At 44.9% G+C, this 22,010-nt stretch overlaps 1 protein-coding gene and 1 pseudogene across 1 annotated transcript; both read right to left on the reverse strand.

The window, feature by feature from the left end:
* Positions 1-7,714: 7,714 nt before the first annotated feature.
* Positions 7,715-21,671, reverse strand: LOC102859472 (bile salt-activated lipase-like). Its single transcript, XM_006894430.1, has 11 exons — positions 21,606-21,671; positions 13,562-13,712; positions 13,228-13,350; positions 12,732-12,929; positions 12,023-12,153; positions 11,740-11,847; positions 11,480-11,597; positions 10,078-10,264; positions 9,641-9,844; positions 8,517-8,714; positions 7,715-8,171 (listed from the first exon to the last, which is right to left on the reverse strand). Exons 1-11 carry the CDS (start codon positions 21,669-21,671, stop codon positions 7,715-7,717), a joined length of 1,941 nt encoding a protein of 646 aa, XP_006894492.1.
* On the reverse strand, positions 17,218-21,395 carry LOC102848441 (annotated as a pseudogene).
* Positions 21,672-22,010: the final 339 nt, after the last annotated feature.

The raw sequence follows: 22,010 nt of genomic DNA on the forward strand, positions 1-22,010 counted from the left end.
TGTGTCAGAGACAATAAGGTTCACACAGGATAGAATTAGGTTTCAGGACTATTGTACATAGGGTTGCTATGAGTCTCAAGTGATTTGACCGCACATAACAACAACAAACATCAAATACCCCTCATTAACAGATGACTAAGAAACAAACATGTCTAAATAAGACTGAAGGTGCCTGAGGGTTTAGCTAGATCCACTTTTGCTATCCCCAGTGCTACCACTCCCTCCTGTCTGGAACCCTGGCTTAAAATAACAATGGAGGAAGAGTAGGACAGACTGTGGACTTTTTTTAGTAGGCACTGTAGTCCCTTATTCCATGATAAATACAACTTTGACTTTCCTGCCGTCCCATTCAGTGACTGTAATTGAATTTAAGGGAATTCTGAAAATCAATCCTTCCTGAAACCCTTAGACTGCTCCACTGGAGAAAGAGAAATGACAACATTGCTTCATGTACATGTCTTATTTCCCAGTCCTGCTATTGGGACCTGCTTTCAAAGCTGCATGCCCAAATAACTTTTTTCCTGAAATAAAAAAGCCTGCAGATATAAATTCTTCATGAGCATGCATGAAAATTACTGACTCGGACTCTGGAAGATAGTCAAAGTGAGTGGTCTGAGGAAACAACCAGAAAACCTCCTTGTGTGTGTAAATAAAACTCTAAGAAAAGCCAAATAGGCAACCCCTGTCAAGGTCAAATTAAAACCCAGGAGTCAACTACCACACAGAAACCAATACCCTCTCAGGAAAGAGGTTGAGAATAGCCTCCATCATCCACAAATTTAAAGAATGTGAACTAATTAGACCATGCCAGTCTCCTTATAACATTCCTATCATTTACGGTTTGCTTGGCTCCACAATCAACACTCTTGGCTCCAGCAATCAAGAAATCAAAAGACAAACTGCACTTGGAAAATCTGCTATCAGGGACCTCTACAGAGTACTGAGAAACAACGACGTTGATATGGAGACTAAGGTGTGCCTGATCCAGGCCGTTTGTCTTCACAATCACTTGCTATGCATCAGAGAGCTGGACAATGACTAAGGGTGACAGAAGAAGAATCAATGCCTTTGAGATGTGGAGCTGGAGAAGAGTCTTGAACATACCATGGACCACTAAGAAAACAAATAGGTCTGTCTTGGAGAGGGTGAAACCCAGATTTCTCCTTGGAGGCTAGGATTTTGAAGCTCCGTCTCACATAATTTGGACAGGAAAGGAAGACCCAGATGAGATGGATTGATACAGTAAATTGGGCAGTGTGGGTAGGTGTGTCAGTGTCAGTGAGACTGGCTCAGGACAGAGCAGGCTTTAGAGCTTTTGTACATAGGGTGGTTATGAGTCGCAGGGGACTCAACAGCACATAACAACAACAATAACAACATTCTTCTAGTCAAGAAACCCAGTACAGAGAATTTAGTTTTATAAAAATTTGAGTCATCAATGAGGTATTCTAAGATATTCACCTCATCATCCATAATCCCCACACTTAATAACTTACCATGAAAAGCTAAACAGTTTTCTGTCCTGGATCTCAAAGATGCCTTTTTCTGTATCCCTTTGGCTGACTCCTCACAACAAAATTAGCTTTCGAATGGCAAGATCTACAAATTTTAATGAAAACCCAGTTCTGTTGGAGAGTTCTACGCCAAAGGTTGAAGAACTTGCCTTGCTTGTTTGGGAAGATGCTGGCCCAAGATCTCTTGGATTTCACTCATGAAAAGGGGCAAAATTTGCAATATTTAGAGGACCTTCTAATAACTGAAGAAAGTGACTTAGACTGTCTGGTTAATACAGTAAAGACTGAATCATTTGGTCCAATGTGTCTATTGAGTCTTTAAAACCAAGACTCAATCTTAAAAGTCAGTAACATTCCTCTGCTTCCAAGTGGACCTGGTAGAAGAAGCCTGCTGAGAAGAAGAAAGAAAAGATTCTACAGACACAAGTTCCTCAAATGGGGCAACAATTCTGAGTTTTTGTGAGTATGGCTAGCTTCTGCCAGATTTGGGTTCCTAACTTTGGGTTAATAGTCAATCCACTGCATGAGGAAGCCCTCAGGAGGTGAAGGAGACCCCTCTTGAGTGGACAGGGGAACTGAAATAAGGCCTTCAAGAAAAAGTACTTCTTTTGTCTTTTAGTGACCCTATGTACAACAGCCCTAAACTCTGCCTATCCTGTGCCAATCTCACCATCTCTGACACACCTACCCCCATCACCCCAGTCACTGAATCAATCCATCTCATCAAGGGTCTTCCTCTCCTGCGCTGTCCCTCCACCCTCCCAAGCTTGATGTCCTTTTCTAAGAACTGGTCGCTCCTTGCAACATGTCCAAAGTATGTCAGATGAAGCTTCAGAATCCTTGCCTCCAAGGAGCAGCCCGGCTTCACCCTCTCTAGGACAAACCTGTTTGTTTTCCTAGCAGTCCAGGGTGTATATTCAATACTCTTCTTCAACACCACAGCTCAAAGGCATCAGAACAACCGCTTGGCCAACTGACTGGAAGAGATCTGTATTTGTTCCCATTCCAAAGGAAGGTGATCCCACAGAGTGTGGAAATTATCGAACAATATCATTAATATCACATGCAAACAAGATTTTGCTGAAGATCATCCAAAAACGACTGGAACAACACATCAACAGAGAATTACCAGAATTGCAGGCTGGGTTTAGATTGGACCGTGGTACAAGGAATATTGTAGCTAATGTTAAATGGATCTTGGCCAAAAGCAAGGAGTACCAGAATAATGTTTTTGTTTCATTCATTACACAAAAGCATTTGGTTGTGTGAATCATAACAAAATGTGGCTAACTCTGAGAAAAATGGGAATCCCAGAACACATGGTTGTGCTAATACGAAACTTATACTTGGGCCAGGAGGCAGTTGTCAGAACAGAACAAGGAAACACTGCATGGTTCAAAATTGGGAAGGATGTATGTCAGGGCTGTATCCTGACTCCATACCTTTTCAATCTGTATGCAGAACAGGTCATCCAGGAGGCTGGGCTTTATGAGGAAAAATGTGGCATCAGGATTGGAGGAAGAATCATCACCAATCTGTGTTATGCAGATGACCCAACCCTGCTTGCTGAAACTGAGGAGAGGACCTGAAGCACTTGCTGTGGAAGGTCAGGGACTGCAGTCTTCAGTATGGATTGAGACTCAATATCAAGAAAACAAAGATTCTCACCACTGGGCCGATTGGCAGCATCATAATGAATGGTGAACAGATTGAGATTGTTCAGTTTTGGTTTGCTTGGATCCACAATCAACACTCTTGGCACCAGCAGCCAGGAAATTAAAAGACGTATTGGGATGGGAAAGTTTGTGGTTAGAGACCTCTCTAAAGTGCTGAAGTGCAAAGATGCCAGTCTGGAGACTAAGGTGCGCCTGATACATGCCATGGTAAATGTGTATACAGACTCAAAATTTTCCTGCCTCATCCTGCATGCACAGGGGGAGAGAGACAATGCTCCTGAAAGTTAGCAACAAGGACAATTAAGTACACTCAAGAAATCCTCCAGTTATTGGATACTGTTCAGCTTCCTGGGAAGGTCGTAGTAATGCACTGCTCTGGTCATCAGAAAGGAATGGACAAAGTTCCCATCAGGAATCACCAAACTTATCAGGAAGCTCGAGAAATAGCAAAAGCTGAACTGGTGGTCTCCTTTTTCTCACATATGGACTTGACTGAGTATTGGCCTCACTGGATTTGAGAAGGAGACAGAAGGGTGGGAAGTAAACGACAGTCGAATGATTTTGGGCTCAAGTGGTTTTGAGCACTGACTCTCCTTAAACAAGTCCATGAAATGACTTACTATGGGAGGGAGGTACAGGCCAAATTATGTTAGGCCCTGGCTCAAAGGCAGAGGACTGACAAAAGCCATCCAGGAAATCAGCTTTACCCATTTAACCTGCCTTAAAAATAATCCCTAAACAGACTCAGGACTAAAGGCTAGCTTCCACTAATATCAAGGACAACCTTTTGAAGATTGGAACTTGACTTCACCCAGGTGCCCTCTGATCAAAAATTTAAGTATTTGCTAGTTTTTGTGGATGATTGCTCTGTCTAGGTGGAAGTTTTCCCCACCTGAACAGTGCTAGCTTCAGAGGTAGTAAAAACCCTCTTAAAGAAAACTATTCCTAGTTTTGGATTTATAAAAATTATCTAGAGTGAAAATGGAGCATCATTTATTGCTGATGACATTTAACAAGTCAGCAAGTACCTACAAATAAGATGGAGACTGAACTCAGCTTGGAGACCTCAATCTGCAGGAAAACTAGAAAAGATGAATTGCACCTTAAAGAAACAATCAGTACAGTGCTGTTGAGAAATGCATCTTCATTGAAGTCAGGTGTTGCTTTTTGCTCTGGTCTAAATTTGAGTAGTCCCCAGAAGTGGGCTTAATTTGAGCCCATGTGAGAATGTTAATAATAAACCTTTCCAGGCAGCTTTTCTCAGCCTTCCACCTGAACTCAACCAGGATGTGAAAGTGCAGCAGAATGTAAAATACCTCTACCAAGCACTTTCTATTCTTCATAAATTTGCTCTCTTCAGGTCTTCTTCCTCGCCTGCAGGTAACCTACGCTTCTTTTGGCCTGGAAATGGCATCTACTCAAGACATCGAGAATCGAATCTGACTTCCAATTAAAAGTGGGATGGACCATGAGAATTCATGTTAACCACCCCTACTGTTCTCAAATTCATGGACCTCAAGACTTGGATTCACCCACTGCACATGCGTCAAGACATATCCTGAAGATTCATAGATCACAGACTCTTCTTCTGATCTCAAGCTGCAATTAAAAAGTCATCAATCAAGGGAGCTCTGGTGGCCTAGTGGCAATACGGTGCACTGCAATCCCAGAGGTAGGCGGTTCAAAGCTACCAGATGCTCTGCTGGAGAAGGAGAGGGCAATCTCCTCCTGTACCAGTCAGATCTGATTTGACGGTACACATAAAAATAATACAATAAAAAAATAAGAAAATATCAATCTCCCTCTTTCTGTGGGTTAGACAGTCAGAACTGATCCCCTTTAGCTGAAATGAGAACATTTGAGTACAGCTCACAAAGCACGTAATGAATTTGTCTGATTTCTGACTGAAGGGGGCAATGCATGCTGAGCAAACATTTGCTTCCTGCCTAATTCGGGTTAGTATTTCCATAACACAGTTCCAACAGGGAATTCCTCCTAGTATAAGGATGATATGGTTAATTTCACCTATAATGATCTCTGGAGGTGGACTCAGGACACTATGAAAAACAACCAGGAAATATTCTCTATCACCCTAGCAGCTGTAATCTCCAGCACCTATTGTTGGACCTACTTCGATAGTGACTAGAAGAATGGAGTTCAGTCCCAAAAGCCTTTAATTTGGCATCCCAACTTTTCATGGTTAGCTACATGTATGTCAGTAAGTATATGTAAACCATAATGCTAGAAACCATGTGTGCGTGCAGATTCCTTTGATTTTTTTTCCTAGTTTCCTAATTCTTTAGATCATATAAGCTGGTTCTTTTTACTTTTGTCATTAGTTTTTTAATTCCCTAGATCATGTAAGAAGTTTCTTCTTGGTTCCTAGTTTCCTTAGATCAAGGGCTGTTGGATGGTCACTACAGTGGGCAATTCAATGGGCCACTGATGCCCACCTAGCAGGGCAAGTCCATGTTTGAGCTCTGGAGGCTTGTTGAAAACTTGACCTGCAACCTAATATCTTTGAGTCAGGAAATTTACATTTGAATGGACAAGTACACTTAGTTCCAGCTGTTAGGAGAAGATATTTACATTTAAAGGAAATATCCATAGAAGAAAAAGAACTTCAACCCTCTTAAAAAAAACCCTAACAACAATCAAAGATTGACTCTTTGAATTTGGGACAATTGGTTTGGTTTTTTGTGTAGTGGGGCAGGAAAAGCCATACCCATCAAAAGCCTCTTCTGGACTGGAAATTAAAGGGCGTTGCACATAATCAGTCTTCTGTGCTCACTCTTGGGGACCACCTGGGGCGCTGGATGAATGGAAGTGGGGGAAAACAGAAACGAAGAGATACACTGAATTTGGACATGTTCCAATGGCATGTAGTGAGTGGACACACACAGATGCAAAGGATGAGACTTTTGCAGGGAATCCTAACATATTGACTTAGCCCATGTGAGAGACTGTGATTGAGGGTGAAGGAACCAAAAAGTCTGAATTGCAAGAAGATGTGGACCCTGGAGTGTAGCTAGTGACCAATGGACCAACCTTCGGAAGACTAGGGATAAGCTCACCAGAACCTGACCTAATGAAGAGAGGATATTTGCTTCTGTAAGCTAGTATTTGTTGTTGTTGTTGATTGCCTTTGAGTAGAGCACGACACATAGTGGCCCAATGAACAAAAGGCTTGACTGCTGTAATTGAATGACTTGCTCTGGAGTGGACTTTGCTTGAGGATGAGGATGCTCAAAGTTTCAATTAAAACAGAAGATTATTCAAAGGAGCATGTTTTTCTCCTCAGAGTGCTGATTTGATAGGGATAGGCAAATTAGAAACTTGTTATCTAAAATGAGGGGTCGATAAAGGCATAAAGTAGGTCAATAATATGTATGTAGGTACTAGTAAAGAGATTTTAAGAGAAAAGTTAACCCTTCAAGTATGAAGTCCAATGGCTAGAAGAGCCAGTGGGTGACCTGTGGTATGGTGGATTATTTAATATTCACTAGTCACTGATTTTTACTTTCACCACATGGCTGAGTAAAAAATTGTGGCATGTTTGTGGCTGCACCAAGGGAATAGATTAGATAGTTTGCTAATAATGTAAGTAAAGCAAATAGCACCTTTGGAGTTGGTGGTGTTGTTGTGTGTCATCGAGTCAGAGCCAACCCCTAGCTGACCATCCAGTGGGTTTTCAGAGGCAGTAAGTCACATGGAAAGAGATTGCCCATCTTTCTCCTGAAAAGCCACTGGTAGATTTGAACTCTATGTGTTTAGGATTGTAGTCCAGCTTCTTAGCACTAGGCCACCAGGGCTCCCTTATTAGTAGGAACATGGTGATAGATACGTAGACTGTTAATAGAGATTTAGACAGTTTTACCATTCCACCAGGCTTAAATTGAGCATCTTCAGAGCTAGAGAATGTAAAGATCACTATTACCAAGAAAGAAGATATGGAGAGTACACCATGTCCTTGGCCCAGAGATTCTTAAATGAAGCACAGACACAGACTAGTCTAGAAGCAGCAGCAGGAGAGATGGGAAAGGACCAGAGACTGAGGTGAGACAGTGCTGAACTAGAATGGCCACGCTATGGAGCCATCTTTCTGCAGAGCCCAGATCCCCTCTCTGGTTGCTCAGACACCACACCCACCCTTTAGGGCCAGAGCTTAGTCCATCAGGAGCTAGGAGTCCAGTATAGATGGAGAAGGACAGGCTTTGGGGTAATCCACTCCTGAATCTCAGTGCTGGGTCTGTCATGTAACTCTTCTAACTCTTCCCTCCTCTCACAGTAATATTGACCTCCTGGAAACTTGAATGATTGACTAAGGTATGTTGTTAAGTGTTCAGCTGAGCTCTGAGTTCTTTACAGAGGAATGTTTAATCTCCTTCCTCCAGCTGGATCTTTGGAGCAAAGAAAGACACCAAATATATAAGGATGAGACTTTATTCAGGAAAAGCATGGGAGAGGAGAAGATTCCTGGGATTTCTAGTTTTATGATCTCTTGGGACCAAAGATCATGGGATTTTAGAAGCTGATGACTATGGGTATCTGAGCATCCTCAGAGTCACCTGTAGGGGGCGCAGGGGTGGCCTCAGAGTCACCCGTAGGGGGGGCAGGGGTGGCCTCAGAGTCACCCGTAGGGGGCGCAGGGGTGGCCTCAGAGTCACCCGTAGGGTGCACAGGGGTGGCCTCAGAGTCTCCTGTGGGGGGTACAGGGGTGGCCTCAGAGTCACCTGTAGGGGGTACAGGGGGTAATGGGGTCACTCCAGAGTCATCTGTGGGTGGTACAGGGGAAGTGTCCTCATCAGTCACCGTGGGCAGTGCCTGGTAGGTCAGGGCCCAGTACTGCAGGTAGTTCGACCTAAGGTGCTGCTTCATGGAGTTTCTATCAATCTTATTGTTGATCTCTAGGTAGTTGTCATTTTCAAGGGTGTAGGGATCCCAGTGTGTAGGGACAGCCAAGTGACCCATATTTGGGTCCCTGTAGGGCGAGAAAAGGCAGAATGGAGGTTACAGACTCACAGGGGGTTGGAGACCTGCATCCCAGTGTAGCTCTTACTCCTGTATACCTGCAGCATCCTCCCTTGCTCCAAGTTAGATCCTGACTACAATGCTGTACTATGAACTGACCACTGGCCTGAGCATTCTGAAGGCCTGTGTCAGAGCAGAGTGCAAGATAGAGACCGCTGGGTTCACAGGAGTTTTATCAATTTCCCAAAGCTGGTAAGTAAAGGCAAAGGGGCTCTGTGTCTGTAGCAACATCTACTTGTGTGGTACAGGAGGCTCACATATCTGCTGTGTTTCTAGGCATTACCCCAAACCTTACCCAGTCCTGGCAAAGTTGGTCCAGTAGGCGATCATGGCCTTGGAGACAGTCTTATCTTCAGATTGGTAGCCCAGAGGGTTGGCTAAGGGCTTCCCGAACACATACGGGAGGTCATCTGCATGGTCAGCCCCTATCCAGTCAGGGTAGAGAAACTTCCGAGAGGAATGAGAAAACAGATAGGTATAGGTCTTGGCGCTCCTGTAAATGAATAGAGTAGTTGCTTAGGTTGGTAAGATGTTCACCTGAACTGTTCAACCCACAAACAGACCTAAAGGGATTCTGTGGGTGAAGTGGGGATGGGAGCAATGGCTAGAAGATTCTGGGAAATTCCCACAAAATAAGCAGTAGTGTTCCTTCTGGAGAGGGGAAGCTGTAGTACAAACTCATGGATTTGATTTTTAAGTATCCTGAAAATTCAGCCCTTGAAACCCCTTTGGAGCACAGTTCTACCCTGACACACCTGGGCGAACCATGAGTCAGAATTGAATCAATGCCAACTGGTAACTGAGAGTTTTAATGTGTTCAGAAAAGCCACAGTGGCTCAGTATTTAAGTGCCAGATCTCTAAGTGAAAGGTTAGCTTTTTGAACTCACCAGCTGCTTCATGGAGGAAATTTTAACGCATGGGAGTTGCTTATACTGTACAAATTTACAACTGAGAAATCGCTGAGGCTGTTCTACTCTGCCATATTGGGGTTCTAGGAGCCAGATTTGACTTGTGAGCACACGGCCATGTGGATGTATGTTTAAGTTGTTTTGAAAGTGAGCAGTGTTGAAACTCTAAAGACTTACTAAACAAAGACCATTGTCCGATGTGCTCATCATCTACAGAGCATAAGGGGTGGAGAAATTTAAGAGCTCCCCAGTGGGAAGGGTTGGATAAGTTGGAAGATCATTGAAGCTGTGGGAGGGTTTTGTAAACTGAGCAGGGTGAAGAGTCTTTTCCTGAATCTTGTCAGGCCTGGGCAAAGCAAATGAGACACAGGAAGTCAAGCTCTGGGCAGGACTTTTCCATGCATTCTGACACCCGGCAGTCCCCTGCTGGACATGCTTTGGCAGCAGGATGCAGTCAGTTAGTTGAGCCTCTCCAGGGAGTCATTCCCACCCCCTGCATTGTGTCCTTACTTGGCATGGGCTCTGTGCTGGGCCACCGCCATTTTGGTAGGCATTAGGAAGTAGACGTCAGTCTCAAAGTCCACCACGGTCTTCTTTTTCACTTTCTGGGATGAGTCCTTGGTCCAGGACTCAGTGTAGATGTCAAAGGTGGCTTTGGCTCCTTGGAGGCCCTTGGCGAAGGTGACTCCACTGACCAGCTTGTAGAAGTCCTCACTGCAGGGAACAAGCAGGCACTGGGCTCTCCATCTGGTACCAATAGAAGGTGTCTCCACACCCACTAAGGAGAGAGTTCTTACGTGGACACTCCCACTCCCAACATCTTGTTGATCTCTTCGCTCCCACTCCTTTGCTAATGTTTGCCCCCTCTGGGTCCACTTCTACCAGGCTAACTGACTCCTCCTCTGCAGCCTTCAGCACCATTCCTGGCTCCTGTGACTCTTACTTACTCTGTTACATCATTGTTAATCAGGCCAACTGCTGGTATATCAATGGTAGAAAAGTAGTGGCCATCCAAGTTGTTGGTGCCTGCTAGGTAGTCAATGTCAGCAGTGTTGGCATACAGCTTGATGGGGTCATCGGGAATGAAGTCTCCATCAACGACCGGGATGAAGCCCAGATAGTTTGACATGGGGTCTGGGTGGAAAAGCCAACACATTCTCAAACTTATCAGTAAACTTATCAGTATCCCCCCGACCCTCCTCTCTGCCCCGATGGTGGAACTGACTCCCTCTCTACGATGTGCAGTAGGGATCTCCTTTCTTTTTATATCCAGAGTAGAGTTTTAAATTTAGGTCCTATTAACATTTTGAGCCTGTTAATTCTATGTTGTGATGGGCTACCCTATGTATTGCTAGATGTTTGTAGAATGCCTGGATGCCAGTAACCCCCAGTTTTGGAAACGAAAATGTCTCCAGACATTGCCACGTATTATCAGGAGCAAAATTGTCTCTGGTGCAGTATAGTTGGTCGAGAGGCCATATCTGTTCTCTCATTGCAGTGCGAGCCCCTTTCCCCTCCATATCTTCTCCTTGGGACTAAATGTGGCAGAAGTACAAGTGACTGAGGGCAGATGAGGAAAGGTACCCTTTTCCCAGATCTGGGTTCCAGTCTATAAGCCAAAAATACTGAGTGATCCACAATGCTGCCAGAACCTCTGAACTAGTCCCTGAAGAACCATACGGAGCAAATGAATGCACAGATTTCCTTAGAACCAGCCCAATACTGTTGCAGGGATGGGGAAACTTACTGTTTCTTTAGCCAAATCCAAATGAAGGTTGGCTTTGTATTTGCCAACCATTTAAGTTTTATTTGCACAAATTATGTGGTGGGCTTCATTGTACATTGCCTGAACAGAATGGGTTGAAGAGAATTCTAGTCCATCAATCAAAGTATCTGTCCTAATGGATCTCCCAGGCCTTCTAAGGTACAGAACATTAGGAAAGGATGGCCAAGAGCTATAGAAGGTGCTTACTAAATGCCTGAATGGGAATAGAGTACACATTTCTTGGTCTAATCCATGTATGTACAGGTGGAATTTAAGGTGTCCATGAGTTGCCCTAAAATTTGTGGAAAGCAAATCATAGGTTCATCAACTTCTCAAAGGGGTCCACCACTCATGGAAGATAAGAAGGGAGGAAGACTGGTTCTGTCTAGCTCTTAAACTGCAGCCAATAATAAACACCAGCAAAGGAGCAATCAAATTCCTACAATGTGAATGCTGGAAGTTGGTGAGAGGTTTAAAGTCCCAGATAAGACACGTAGCTCTCCTGTCCAGGTACAAGGTCCTGCCTCACAGAGCCCTCCCAAACCTTGAACTCCCATGCTGCCACACCAGACCACCCTGCTCACATTCCATGCCAGTGGAGGGCATCTTGTAGGACAGTGTCAAGGCCTGTGGATCGGTGACCTTCAGACACTTGGCCATCTTGGAGGTATCATCCATGGGGCAGCCCACCTTCTTGGCAATCTGTAGGGGATAGGAAGTAATAAGTAGGAAAATGAGGTCAGTGCTCAGGACAGACAATGACTGATGACAATGGAAATGTGGAGGGTCAATCCTGGGCATCTAAATGGAGACCATATCCATGCCCACCCTTCTTGTCCCTTACCGTTTTAGCCCAGAAGAGTGGGTTCTTTTGGATGGCCCGGGGGCTCAGTGCCACACTGCTCTGGCTGATGGCTCGCCGTATCAAGCCCTTGTTGTAGGGAGAGAGGGTCTGCAACACACAGAGGTCCTGTCACCAAGGCCTCACCCACCCTGCTCCAGCCCAGGCTCAGCCCAAGACTCCCAGTGTGTCAGCTCCAGCCTCTTCTTCCCCTCCTGTCTGTCCCACACCCATTAGCTTCCTCTCAAACTCTTTGGAACAGATCTTCCACTCTGGGGACGCAGACCTGCAGAGAGACACTGGTGCCTCCAGCTGATTCCCCAAAGATGGTGATGTTGTCAGGGTCTCCCCCAAAGGCTGCGATGTTTCTCTTTACCCAAGAGATGGCCATGTGCTGGTCCCGAAGGCCATAGTTTCCTGGAATGGAACAGGGGGTGGAGAATTCACTGGGGACCCTTGGCAGGGAGATGGGGAACTAATGGTGGTGAGAGGATCAGGGCTTGGTACATGGAAGGTGCACAATGAGTGTGAATTAGGTTAAAAAGCCTTCAATAGCCCAAAACTATGGAATGGCAAGTGATTGGCCTGAAAAGTCTCAGCCTGGGAAGGTACTTGGGGTGGGAAAAGGGTCAAGAGCCTGTCTGTCTGTACCCCATTCATCTTTCCTCCCTGCCATAGTCCCTCTGTTATCCATCTGTCCTGCTGGCATCTGTATGTCTGAGCCTCAGTCTCTCTCTCTTTCACTAAGCTTTACTGTTGTTGCCTCCCTTAGTCTTTCTCTGGGTCTTTGACTGTCTGCCTGTCTGTCAGTCTCTTTTATTTCCACAAAGCTGTGTTTCATGATTTAATCTCAACTTCCAGCTCTACAAAAAGGATTCTGGATCTTTCCATAGAGTTTCCAGAGGTGACTGGGAAGAGTGTCATTGAGGAGGGTGATCCTACTGGATTTAGAGCCCATGGGATGGGATATACTCAGCTCGTGGTGCAGGGCAAACCTGGCAGGTTGGGGTCCCCAGTGCTGAGGAAGCCAAGGGGGCCCACACGGTAGTTGAAGGAGACCACGATGACGTTGCCCCGTGTGGCGATCTCCTCTCCATCATATTTGTAGTCGTTGAGGAAGTTGGCCCCCTGAGCACAGCCCATGAGGAAGGCACCACCATGGATCCAGATCATAACAGGCAGGTCCCGGGAGACTGGAGCAGGGGTGAGAAGACCCAGTGACCCTCAGACACCTGGCCGGTCCCTCCTTCTGCCTAATCTCTCCACTTCTGTCTAAGGGATGGGTTTAGGTGGCCTCCAAGGGCCTGCCCTGCTCCAAGCTTGGGGACCAGTAACTAATTCTCTTATACACACCCACACCCTACGCTGATATCAACAAAGTTCTGTTTTGGAGATTACACATACAAACAGTAGAGTTGGTCCTGGTGCTTAGACCGTTTGGGATCTTCTGCAGGGAGAGTGGAATTCAAGGAGCATCAGGGGATGACTCACCTTCCTTCTTGCCCTGTGGGACCCAGATGTTGAGGTACAGGCAGTCCTCTGACCCATGGGTATTCTCCTGGGTCGTGGTGGCCTGCAGACACTGCTTCTTGAATTCTTTGGCCTTCAGAGTTCCTATAGGCAGAGGCATATTTGGGGTCTGACAGGTACAACATGTGTCCCAATGAGCAGTTCCTATCAGCCAGATCCAAGTGTCAGGAGTGAGAGTTAATCAATAGTTTAAAACTAATAGCTACAGGCACTGTGCAGATAGCCAGAAGGGTTGACATAGCATGCCCAGGACACCCTAGCAGCAACACCCCACCAAGCACCCACCAGCTCGCACCTCTCCAGCCAGGGTGTCGCTGGGGGTTCTCCAGGGTCTTGGGGACAGCAGCAAAAGGGATGCCCTTGAAGATGTCCACAGAGTCACCAAAGAGGCCAAGCTTCTTGTTGACACCTTCCACAAAACCACCTTCAGTGTACACTACACCCAGCTGTGAGGAAGACATGGGCAGGTCAGGAGATTTCAGAGCCTTGTTGGATGAGCTGGGTTTCCAAAGGTTCCCCTGAAATAATGTCCCCAGGGGTGATGCAAATCCATTCCCAAGACCATGATGGTGCCCCTGTAACTTGACCAGGTCACATAGAGAACCTTCTCACTGTTTCTCCCAATTGGCTCCTGCTTTTGATCTCACAGGAAGCTGTTTGACCGATGGTGCCACTTAAGAAGCCTCCCTGGGGGTGGGTGGGTGTTGGAGAGGCTGTGTGGGGTTGTGGGTTTGGATCCTGCCTATGACTTTGAGCCTTTGTTTCCTTCTCTGGAAGATGACAGTTGGCAGTGCCCTCCTCGTGGGCCTGGGCAATGTAGGCTTGTCCAATGAGCAGGTTAAACACAGGGAGTGGAGTAGACAAGTATTAATCTTCCACCTATCACAGTTTCTGTTTCTAGGTCTTTCCCACCGTATCATCCTACAAAACTGAAGTCTTTTCAAATTTGCAGTCTGAGACAAGGATGGAGTTTCTAGCATGCACGGTAAACACGGGCTTACTTGTGCTCACTTGGTGATCTTTGATGTGGTGAATAGTATGTGAAGCTGTTTACTACAAATTGGTAAGTAAGCACAAAGAAGGCTGTGCTCACCTTGCTTATTGGAAACTCCCCTCCTACATAGAAGCTCAGCCTAAACTAGTGAAAGGAATTTAATTGTCTTACACCCTGCCCTGCCTACGAAGCTCTGGTGGCCTAGTGGTTAGAGAATTGTGCTGCCAAACCAAAGACAGGTGGTTTGAATCTACCAGCTCCTTTGTAGGAGAAAGATGAACAATCTCCCCGCCGTGTGCAATACAGCCTCTGCAGGCAGGTTCCGCTATGACATTTAACAGTAACAGCCTTGGCTGCCTGGAAGCCATGTTCTGATAGCCCTAGTTCCCTCTGCTCTAAACTGAATTGATGCTGAGCGTTTCTCTTCTGGGCTGCTTTCTTGTGGGTCAAGGACCCCTCAATGGACAGGGTCTTGGCAGGCAGCTGTCTGCTCTGGTCATTTCCCAGTATAGGGGATTGAGCTTCAGATGCTTTCCTGCTGGAAGTTCCTCTGTTGGGACGTGACTTGGCCCTCTCCCCTTCCTGGGGCTTCCTCTTCATTCATCCACGCGCCTGTGGCAGGGAGCTGCTCTAGGGCCAAATTCTAGTGTGATTGCCTTGCCCATCAAGCCTGCTTGGGGCCTCAATGCCCCTCCCATCTAAGCTAGCAGGTGCCCCTGCAGTACTGGGAGGAGAGAGTGGGACACACTGGAGCTGGAGAGAAGAAAGAGCCAGAAGCAGCACAAGCCAGGCTGCCATGGAGGAGGGGCGCTCAGCGCTCCTCGTGCCAGACCAATAGGCATTTTCCCTGACCCTTGCAGCAAGGTCAGGGCCTGGGACTAGAAAATAGCTGTATGTGTTGGAGGTGTGTGTAGGAACCACAGGGAGGTGGGGAGAAAAGGGAACATTGCTGACACTGGTTTGCTGCAGCAAAAGGGAGGAAACCTGGCTTTTCTCAGCCCCCACAAAAATCAGGCTTTTCTAGGAAAAAAGCACATAAGTTTCCTTAACAGACAGAGGGCAAGAGCCTATACATCTAAATTTGAAAGAAGGCCAAAGGGCAGATTCACAAGAGTTCTGAGAGCAGGGGTGACTGTAGGAAAGGGTACCCAGGTTAGAGCAGGGGTGAGGCATGGAGAGATACCATTTTATTCCAACAGAGAGCAAAAAGACTCTTCCTAGGATATCTGTCATTCCTGGGGGTTGAAACCCCCATAGAGGTTTGGCTAGAATTGCACTGCTGATCTAGAGTTTATTCATCTCTGGGAGTTTGAACCCACCAGCACCTCCTCAGAGGAAAGGTGGGCAGTCTCCTCCCGTTTCCATTTCTAGCCTTGGAAACCAGGTGCAGGTTCAGCTATGAGTCAGCATCAGCTTGATCCCAGTTAGCAAGTTAATGAATGAGACCCCTCAAGCAAACCTGGCAGAAAGTGGACTGGGGCACACAGGCTTGGGGTCCACAGTGTGCTTGAGTTCTGTCTTCAAGATGCCTCAGCTTATGTTCCTCACACTACGCTGAGGGGCAATTACTCAAACCCAGTTCAAATAATTGCTATCAGACCGACTCATAGATGACCCTCTAGCAGCCTTTCAGAGTCTGTAAATCACAAGGAAGGAAATGGCTGGTGGGCTTGAAGAGCCCACTTTATGCGCTCACAGAAAATACTGTTAGAAAAAATGGCACGTATACATGTAGGCTTCAAACTATGAGCTGCGCAGGAATCAGACTGACAACATCTAGGGAAAGAGTTGCTGGAGAAGGTCAGCCTTAGCAGTTGAAACAAGGTCACTGGATGATGTGACACAGAGCATGAATAACGCACGCACAGGTTCAACTTGGTGTTGAAGAAAATGAAAATAAGTCCACAAGAACCAAAATATAACTTTAAGTCTATCCCAAGTGAATGTAAAAACCATCTCAAGAGATAGAGTTGAGGAACTGAATGAATACTGACTGCTGAAGACCAATATTAATTATGGGACGGCATTAAGGATGTCACCCAGGAAGAAGGCAAATGGTCATTGCAAAGACAGGAGAGAAAGAAAAGACCAAACTGGATGCCTGAAGAAACTCTGAAAATGGCCCTAGAACATAGAAAGGCCCAAGAAAGGGGAGAAATGCTGAAGTAAAAGAGATGGACAGAAGATTTCAAAAGGCAGCTTGAGAAGACAGAGCAAAATACCATAATGAAATATGCAAAGAACTGGAGTTAGAAAATCAGAAGGGAAGAATTTTCTTGCCATTTTTCAAGCTGAAAGAACTAAAAAACAAAGTCAAATCTTGAGTTGCAATATTGACACATTCTTTTTTTTTTTACTGACACAACGTTGCTTTAATGATCAGCATTTTTTCCAAGTCCTACAAACCAAATTGCAATTCTCATTCTGACAACGCTGTGGATAAGGAGAGAGAGTCACTTTTCAATACAATGACATACAGAGATTGAATAACTTGGATGGAGTATTATAAAATACTCCACTGGGTTAGTGTTTCCAGATATGTAACACATTACTTTTTATGCAATTTTAAGCAACTTACAGAGTTTTATTTTTAGAGTGGCCCCTTTGATGATTTTTAGAAATGATATATTTAGGCATATCACACTTTGTAAAACTTTGCCCCAAAACATCCAATTCCCTTCTTTATCTGAGACAGAGAAATTTACAATTGTGCTCAAAGGGAAAAAGCAGTCCTTCTCAAACACCTTCAGGGATTTATTAGTAGCATGTAACGGATTCTTGTCAGCCTGGGCACTTCTTCCATACTACAAAATCAACTATATAATTATGGGAAAATATATGCAAATGTGTATATACCAAAAAATTGCAAAATTGTAATAAAAATCTACTTTCAGATAATTCCTTGAGTGGTCACTGAAGGAAACACAGCATCCTTGTAGCCCAATCACAAATCTCTTCTAATTCTTAGAAAGGCAGTTCTGATTGTATTGATCCAAATAATGCAGTGGCAGCAGGTTACGTAAAGGGAGCACTCTGCTTTTGGTTTCTCCAAACACCATCTTGCCAGACTTAGGAGGGCTCGGGAACACCCAAGAGTTATCTTCCAGAGAATTTTGGCCACAGGAGTTGTGTTCCACAAAGTGTGTCCCATCGCTGGGGATGGATCTTTCGTTGTCTCTCCATGACTGGAGGACTTCTTTCTCTGACAGTGCCTTTGCACGTCCTGGTAAGGGAGACGCTATGGTGTGAGGCAGAGCTTTACCAGTTAGTGAGAGGGTGGCATGTCTTTTGTATGGTGCAGTAAAATTCGTCAAGTACAGTTTGGCGCTGTCTCTCCCAAGGTCGTCAATGTGCCCGCTCGGGCGCAGGCTTTCCTGACTGCAGCTGGGGATTTCAGCTTCCTCAGTAGTTTAGCTTGGACTTGGGTCACAAGATGTAAATTCGACATTTCCCTCCTCAGCTCCCAGTACGCATGCTGCATGTTATACCTTGAAATGCTGAATGCTTGGAGATATCTGCTCTTCAGATTATCTTCGTCAGAGAGATTCATTTGCTTGGATCTCTGCAGTTCTGTCCTGAGGTCGTGACATTCTTTCCTCATCTGTTCCAGCTCTTGCTCCAAAGCATGGATCTTCAGGTCACAGCTCAACTTCTCCATCTCCCAGCTTGAGGAAGGTGGATTAAAATTCCTCATCACCTGCTGAGTCTCCACCTCTGTCCTTAGCTGCAGAAGCTCTACTTCTTTAGGCTGTAGCTGTTCATTCAATACTTTCAAAGATTCAGAGTTGTCTTTATTCATTTTATCCAATTGGCTTTTCAAATTATCCCTATCAATGCAGACCTCTCCGTACGCGTGATAGGCCTTACTGACTTGCTGTAGTCCCAAAGAGGCTACTTCTTCATCCGATAGACCTTCTAAAAGCTTTTCTTCCCAAAATCATATTCTTTTCTTTAACAAAGAGTTCTCTTTCTCTGAGCCCTTTAGTCATTTTTTGATGTCTTCGTAAGCCGTGACCAAGGCAAAATGCGAAGCAACAGACTCATCTCCCGAGTATATGGAGACGACAGATTCTTGAATGATGAAGGAAGCTGGCACTGAACAATTTCAGGTAGTTGCAAATGAAAAGGAGCCCATGGTAACTAACTCAGTCTCATAAGGACAAAAACTGCATAATACCATTATTGTAGCAATAGAAGGATAACTAGTAAAATGTGGATGAAGATCCAAATGGGGCGAGGGTGGGAGGAGAGGGGTCAGGATGGGCGGGGGAGAAGTAATAGAGTCTTACAATTTTGTGGATGGAGGGAGGGGAGAATAAAGGAACTGGGCAAGATCTGGAAGGGATCTAGTAATTTGACAGGGTAATGGTGGGCATAGTTCAATGATGAATAATTTTATAAAGCATAATAAATGAGAATGATTATATGAAATACAATATGAATGAAGGATACTGTGAAACACAATGTATATGAACTTTGGAAGCAAACCAATATAAAATAAAAATGAAAAAAGAAAAACCAATGTTAATGAAAGGAGAAGTTCAAGCTGCACTGAAGGCACTGACAAAAAAAAAAAAATAAAAGAGCCTGGGACTTGACTATCAATTGACATGTTTCCACAAACAGATGCAGTTCTAGATATTCTCATCAGTTTATACCAAAAAATTTGGAAGATAGTACCTGGTTAATGGCCTGGAAGAGATCCCTATGTGTTCTCATTTTAATAAAGACAATCTAACAGAATGTGGACATGATCAAACAATATCATTAACATCACATGGAAGTAAAATCTTGCTGAAGATTATTTAAAAATGTCCAGAAGAATGCATTTGCAGGAAACTTCCAGAACTTCAAGGTGGATTCAAGAGAAGTCATGGCATGAGAGATATAAATGCTAACATCGCATGGATCTTGGCTGAAAGCAAAGAATACCAGATTAGAAGTTAATTTGTGTTTTATTGACTATGCAAAAGCATTTGATGATGTGGATCATAACAAATTATGGCTAACATTGAGAAGAATGGGAATTATAAAATACTTAATTGCATTAATGAAAAACCTATACTAGAAGTATAGGTTCTATATATGTATATATGCTATACAAGAAATCTATACCAAGAAGCAGTTGTACAAACAGAACAAAACAATGGAACATGGCATGGTTTAAAATCAGGGAAGGTGTACATCAAGGTTGTATCCTTCTTCATAATTGTCCAATTTTTATGCTGGGCTATCATTGGAGAAGCTGAGCTCTATGAAGAAGAATGTGGAATCAGGGTTGGAGGAAGACTCTCAACCACCTGTGTGATGTTGATGACACAGCCTTGCTTGTTAAAAGTGAGGATGACTTGAAACTCCTGCTTCAGAAGATCAAAGATATCCTGAAGGCGTGTGGTTCAAATCCACCAGATGCTCTGCTGCAGAAGCAGGGGCAATCTCCTCCTGTGACAGTCGGATCTGATTTGACAGTACACAGTGAGAAAAGAAAATAAATAAGAAAATAAAAACAAATATGGCAGCAAATCAAAGACTACAGCTTTCAGTATGGATTACATCACGCCATCCAGGAAAAAAAAATCCTCTCCACTGGGTCATTAGACAACATTATTATAGATAGAGAAAACATACAACTTGTCAATTAGTTCCTCTTATTTGGATCCACAATCAACACCCATGGTAACAGCAGTAAGAAAAAATAAAAAATCAAAAGTTATGTTACATTGAGACAATCTGTTGCCACAGACGTCTCAAAAGTGCTAAAGAGCAATGATGTCACCTTAAAGGCTAAAGTGCTCCTGATGCAAGCCACAATCTTTTCATTACTTGCTGTATACATCTGAAAGTTGGAAAATGAATAAGGATGACAGAAGAAGAATGGATGACTTTGAAATATGGTACTGTAGAAGAGCATTGACATGCCAAGGACTCCCAAAAGAACACAAAACTCTGTATTGAACAAAGTGCAAGCTTGGTGCTCCTTAGAAATAAGGATGGTGACATTTTACCTCATTTACTTTAAGTATGTTTTAAAAAGGACCAGTCCCCCACCCCCCCGAAAAAAAAAAAAGGACCAGTCCTTGCTGGGAAAGATGAAGGGTCAGAGAAAGAGCAGATGAACCTCAACAAGATGGACTGACACAGTGACCATAAGAATGGGCTTGGGCGAGCTCTGGTGGCCTAGTGGCAAGGAGGTGTACTGCAATACCAGAGGTGCACGGTTCAAATCCACCAGACGCTCTGCTGGAGAAGGAGGAACAATCTCCTCCTGTAACAGTCAGATCTGATTTGACGGTACACACACACACACACACACACACACAATAATAAAATAAAATAATTTTTTTTTAAAAAAAGAATGGGCTTGATCATGTCTGACATGTTGGAGATGGTCAAGATAAGGGCAAGGTTCACAACTCTTCTTCATCGGGCCCCTCGAGGCCAACAACAAGCCCCGTGGGCTTAGCATCATAACTCCTTAATCACTCAGCCACCAGAGCTGGCTGGAGAGTGGATAAGGAGGAGAATGTTAACCACAATCCAGGAAATTTCCTGCACCTCTTGAATGGAGGCCTGGAAAGGAGCTAGTGGATAGTAGACACTTAACTTCCTGTGGATGGAATCTGAGACGAAATTAAACAAGGAGCCAGACTCCAGGGTTGGAGTTTGCTGGGTCTCATCCACCCAGGGCCGTGGTCTCTGGGGCAAATCCCCCTGTCAAGTGCGCATGACACTGACACTAGAAAAACATGGTAGTTAGGGTTGTCAGATACAGAAAATACAAATCCTGGGTGGGTGTTAAGTTACAGTTTCAGAAAAGAAGAAATCATTTTTTTACTGTAATATCCAAGATCTGGAGAGAGGATGAAAGGCACCCAAGTGTTGAGAACTGTCCTTCATAGACGGCACTTAACAACAACAACAACAACAACAACAACAATATCCCAGATACTATGTGATATATGTTTATCCTAAAGATGATTTGTTGTTTATATGCAATTCAGAATGTTCCTGTGAATTTGAAATTCACTGAGGTATTCTGAGCTTCATCTAGCAGCCTAGATGTGAACAGCATACTTAAAGATGTGCACAGCATCTGAGCTGTGCAAGGATCCATGGTGGAGCAGCAATTAAGCATGTCGCTGTTCACCGAGAGGGTGGTGGTCTGAACCCATTCAAACCATTCAAAATGGGAGAAAAGCCTGGCCACCTGTTCAAGAAAGGTTACAGCCTAGAAAACTCCCTGAGGCAGCTGTGCTCTGTCTCATGAAGTCATCACGAGGAGAAATCTGGACAGTGGAAGGCCCCAGCCCTGGCCTCCTGCGACCTCTGCTGCGCTCTAGCTTACCTTTGCAGAACTCGCCACTGCCAAGCAGCAGGTGAGACCCAGGAGCACCAGCTCCAGGCACCCCATGGTGCATGCCTGCCTCCTGGTGACCCTCCTGTGGGACCTGTGGCTATTTATGGACTTGGAACTGGCTGACCTCATAGGTTAGCATCTCCTTGGGAAGGTTCTTTTTTCTCCCCCTTCTACTTCTACCACTTCCTCTAGCCTGGCCATGCTCCAACTTATGTCCCTGGAGTGAAGAGACAGCTGCTGTTCCCAGGGGAGTTCCAGCTGGGCCAAGGTTGCAGGCGCGCGCACGCGCGCGCACACACACACACACACACACACACACACACACACACACACGTATAGGGAGGCTCTTTGCCAGTGCCACCTGCTTACAAGTGCTCTGGTGCCAACAGTGCA

This window comes from Elephantulus edwardii, unplaced genomic scaffold, assembly GCF_000299155.1.
Source record: "Elephantulus edwardii isolate Elephantulus edwardi_28Jun2011 unplaced genomic scaffold, EleEdw1.0 scaffold00141, whole genome shotgun sequence".
Lineage (NCBI taxonomy): Eukaryota > Metazoa > Chordata > Mammalia > Macroscelidea > Macroscelididae > Elephantulus > Elephantulus edwardii.

What these genes read in the sequence shown, in the direction of transcription:
- LOC102859472 (XM_006894430.1), bottom strand. Translation starts at nt 21,671, where the DNA reads ATGGGGTGCCTGGAGCTGGTGCTCCTGGGTCTCACCTGCTGCTTGGCA. An exon ending in GCGACACCCTGGCTGGAGAG is followed by an intron (nt 13,351 to 13,561) that starts GTGCGAGCTGGT and finishes CTCTGCCTATAG; the next exon opens with GAACTCTGAAGGCCAAAGAA. An exon ending in CACTCTTCTGGGCTAAAACG is followed by an intron (nt 11,598 to 11,739) that starts GTAAGGGACAAG and finishes TATCCCCTACAG; the next exon opens with ATTGCCAAGAAGGTGGGCTG.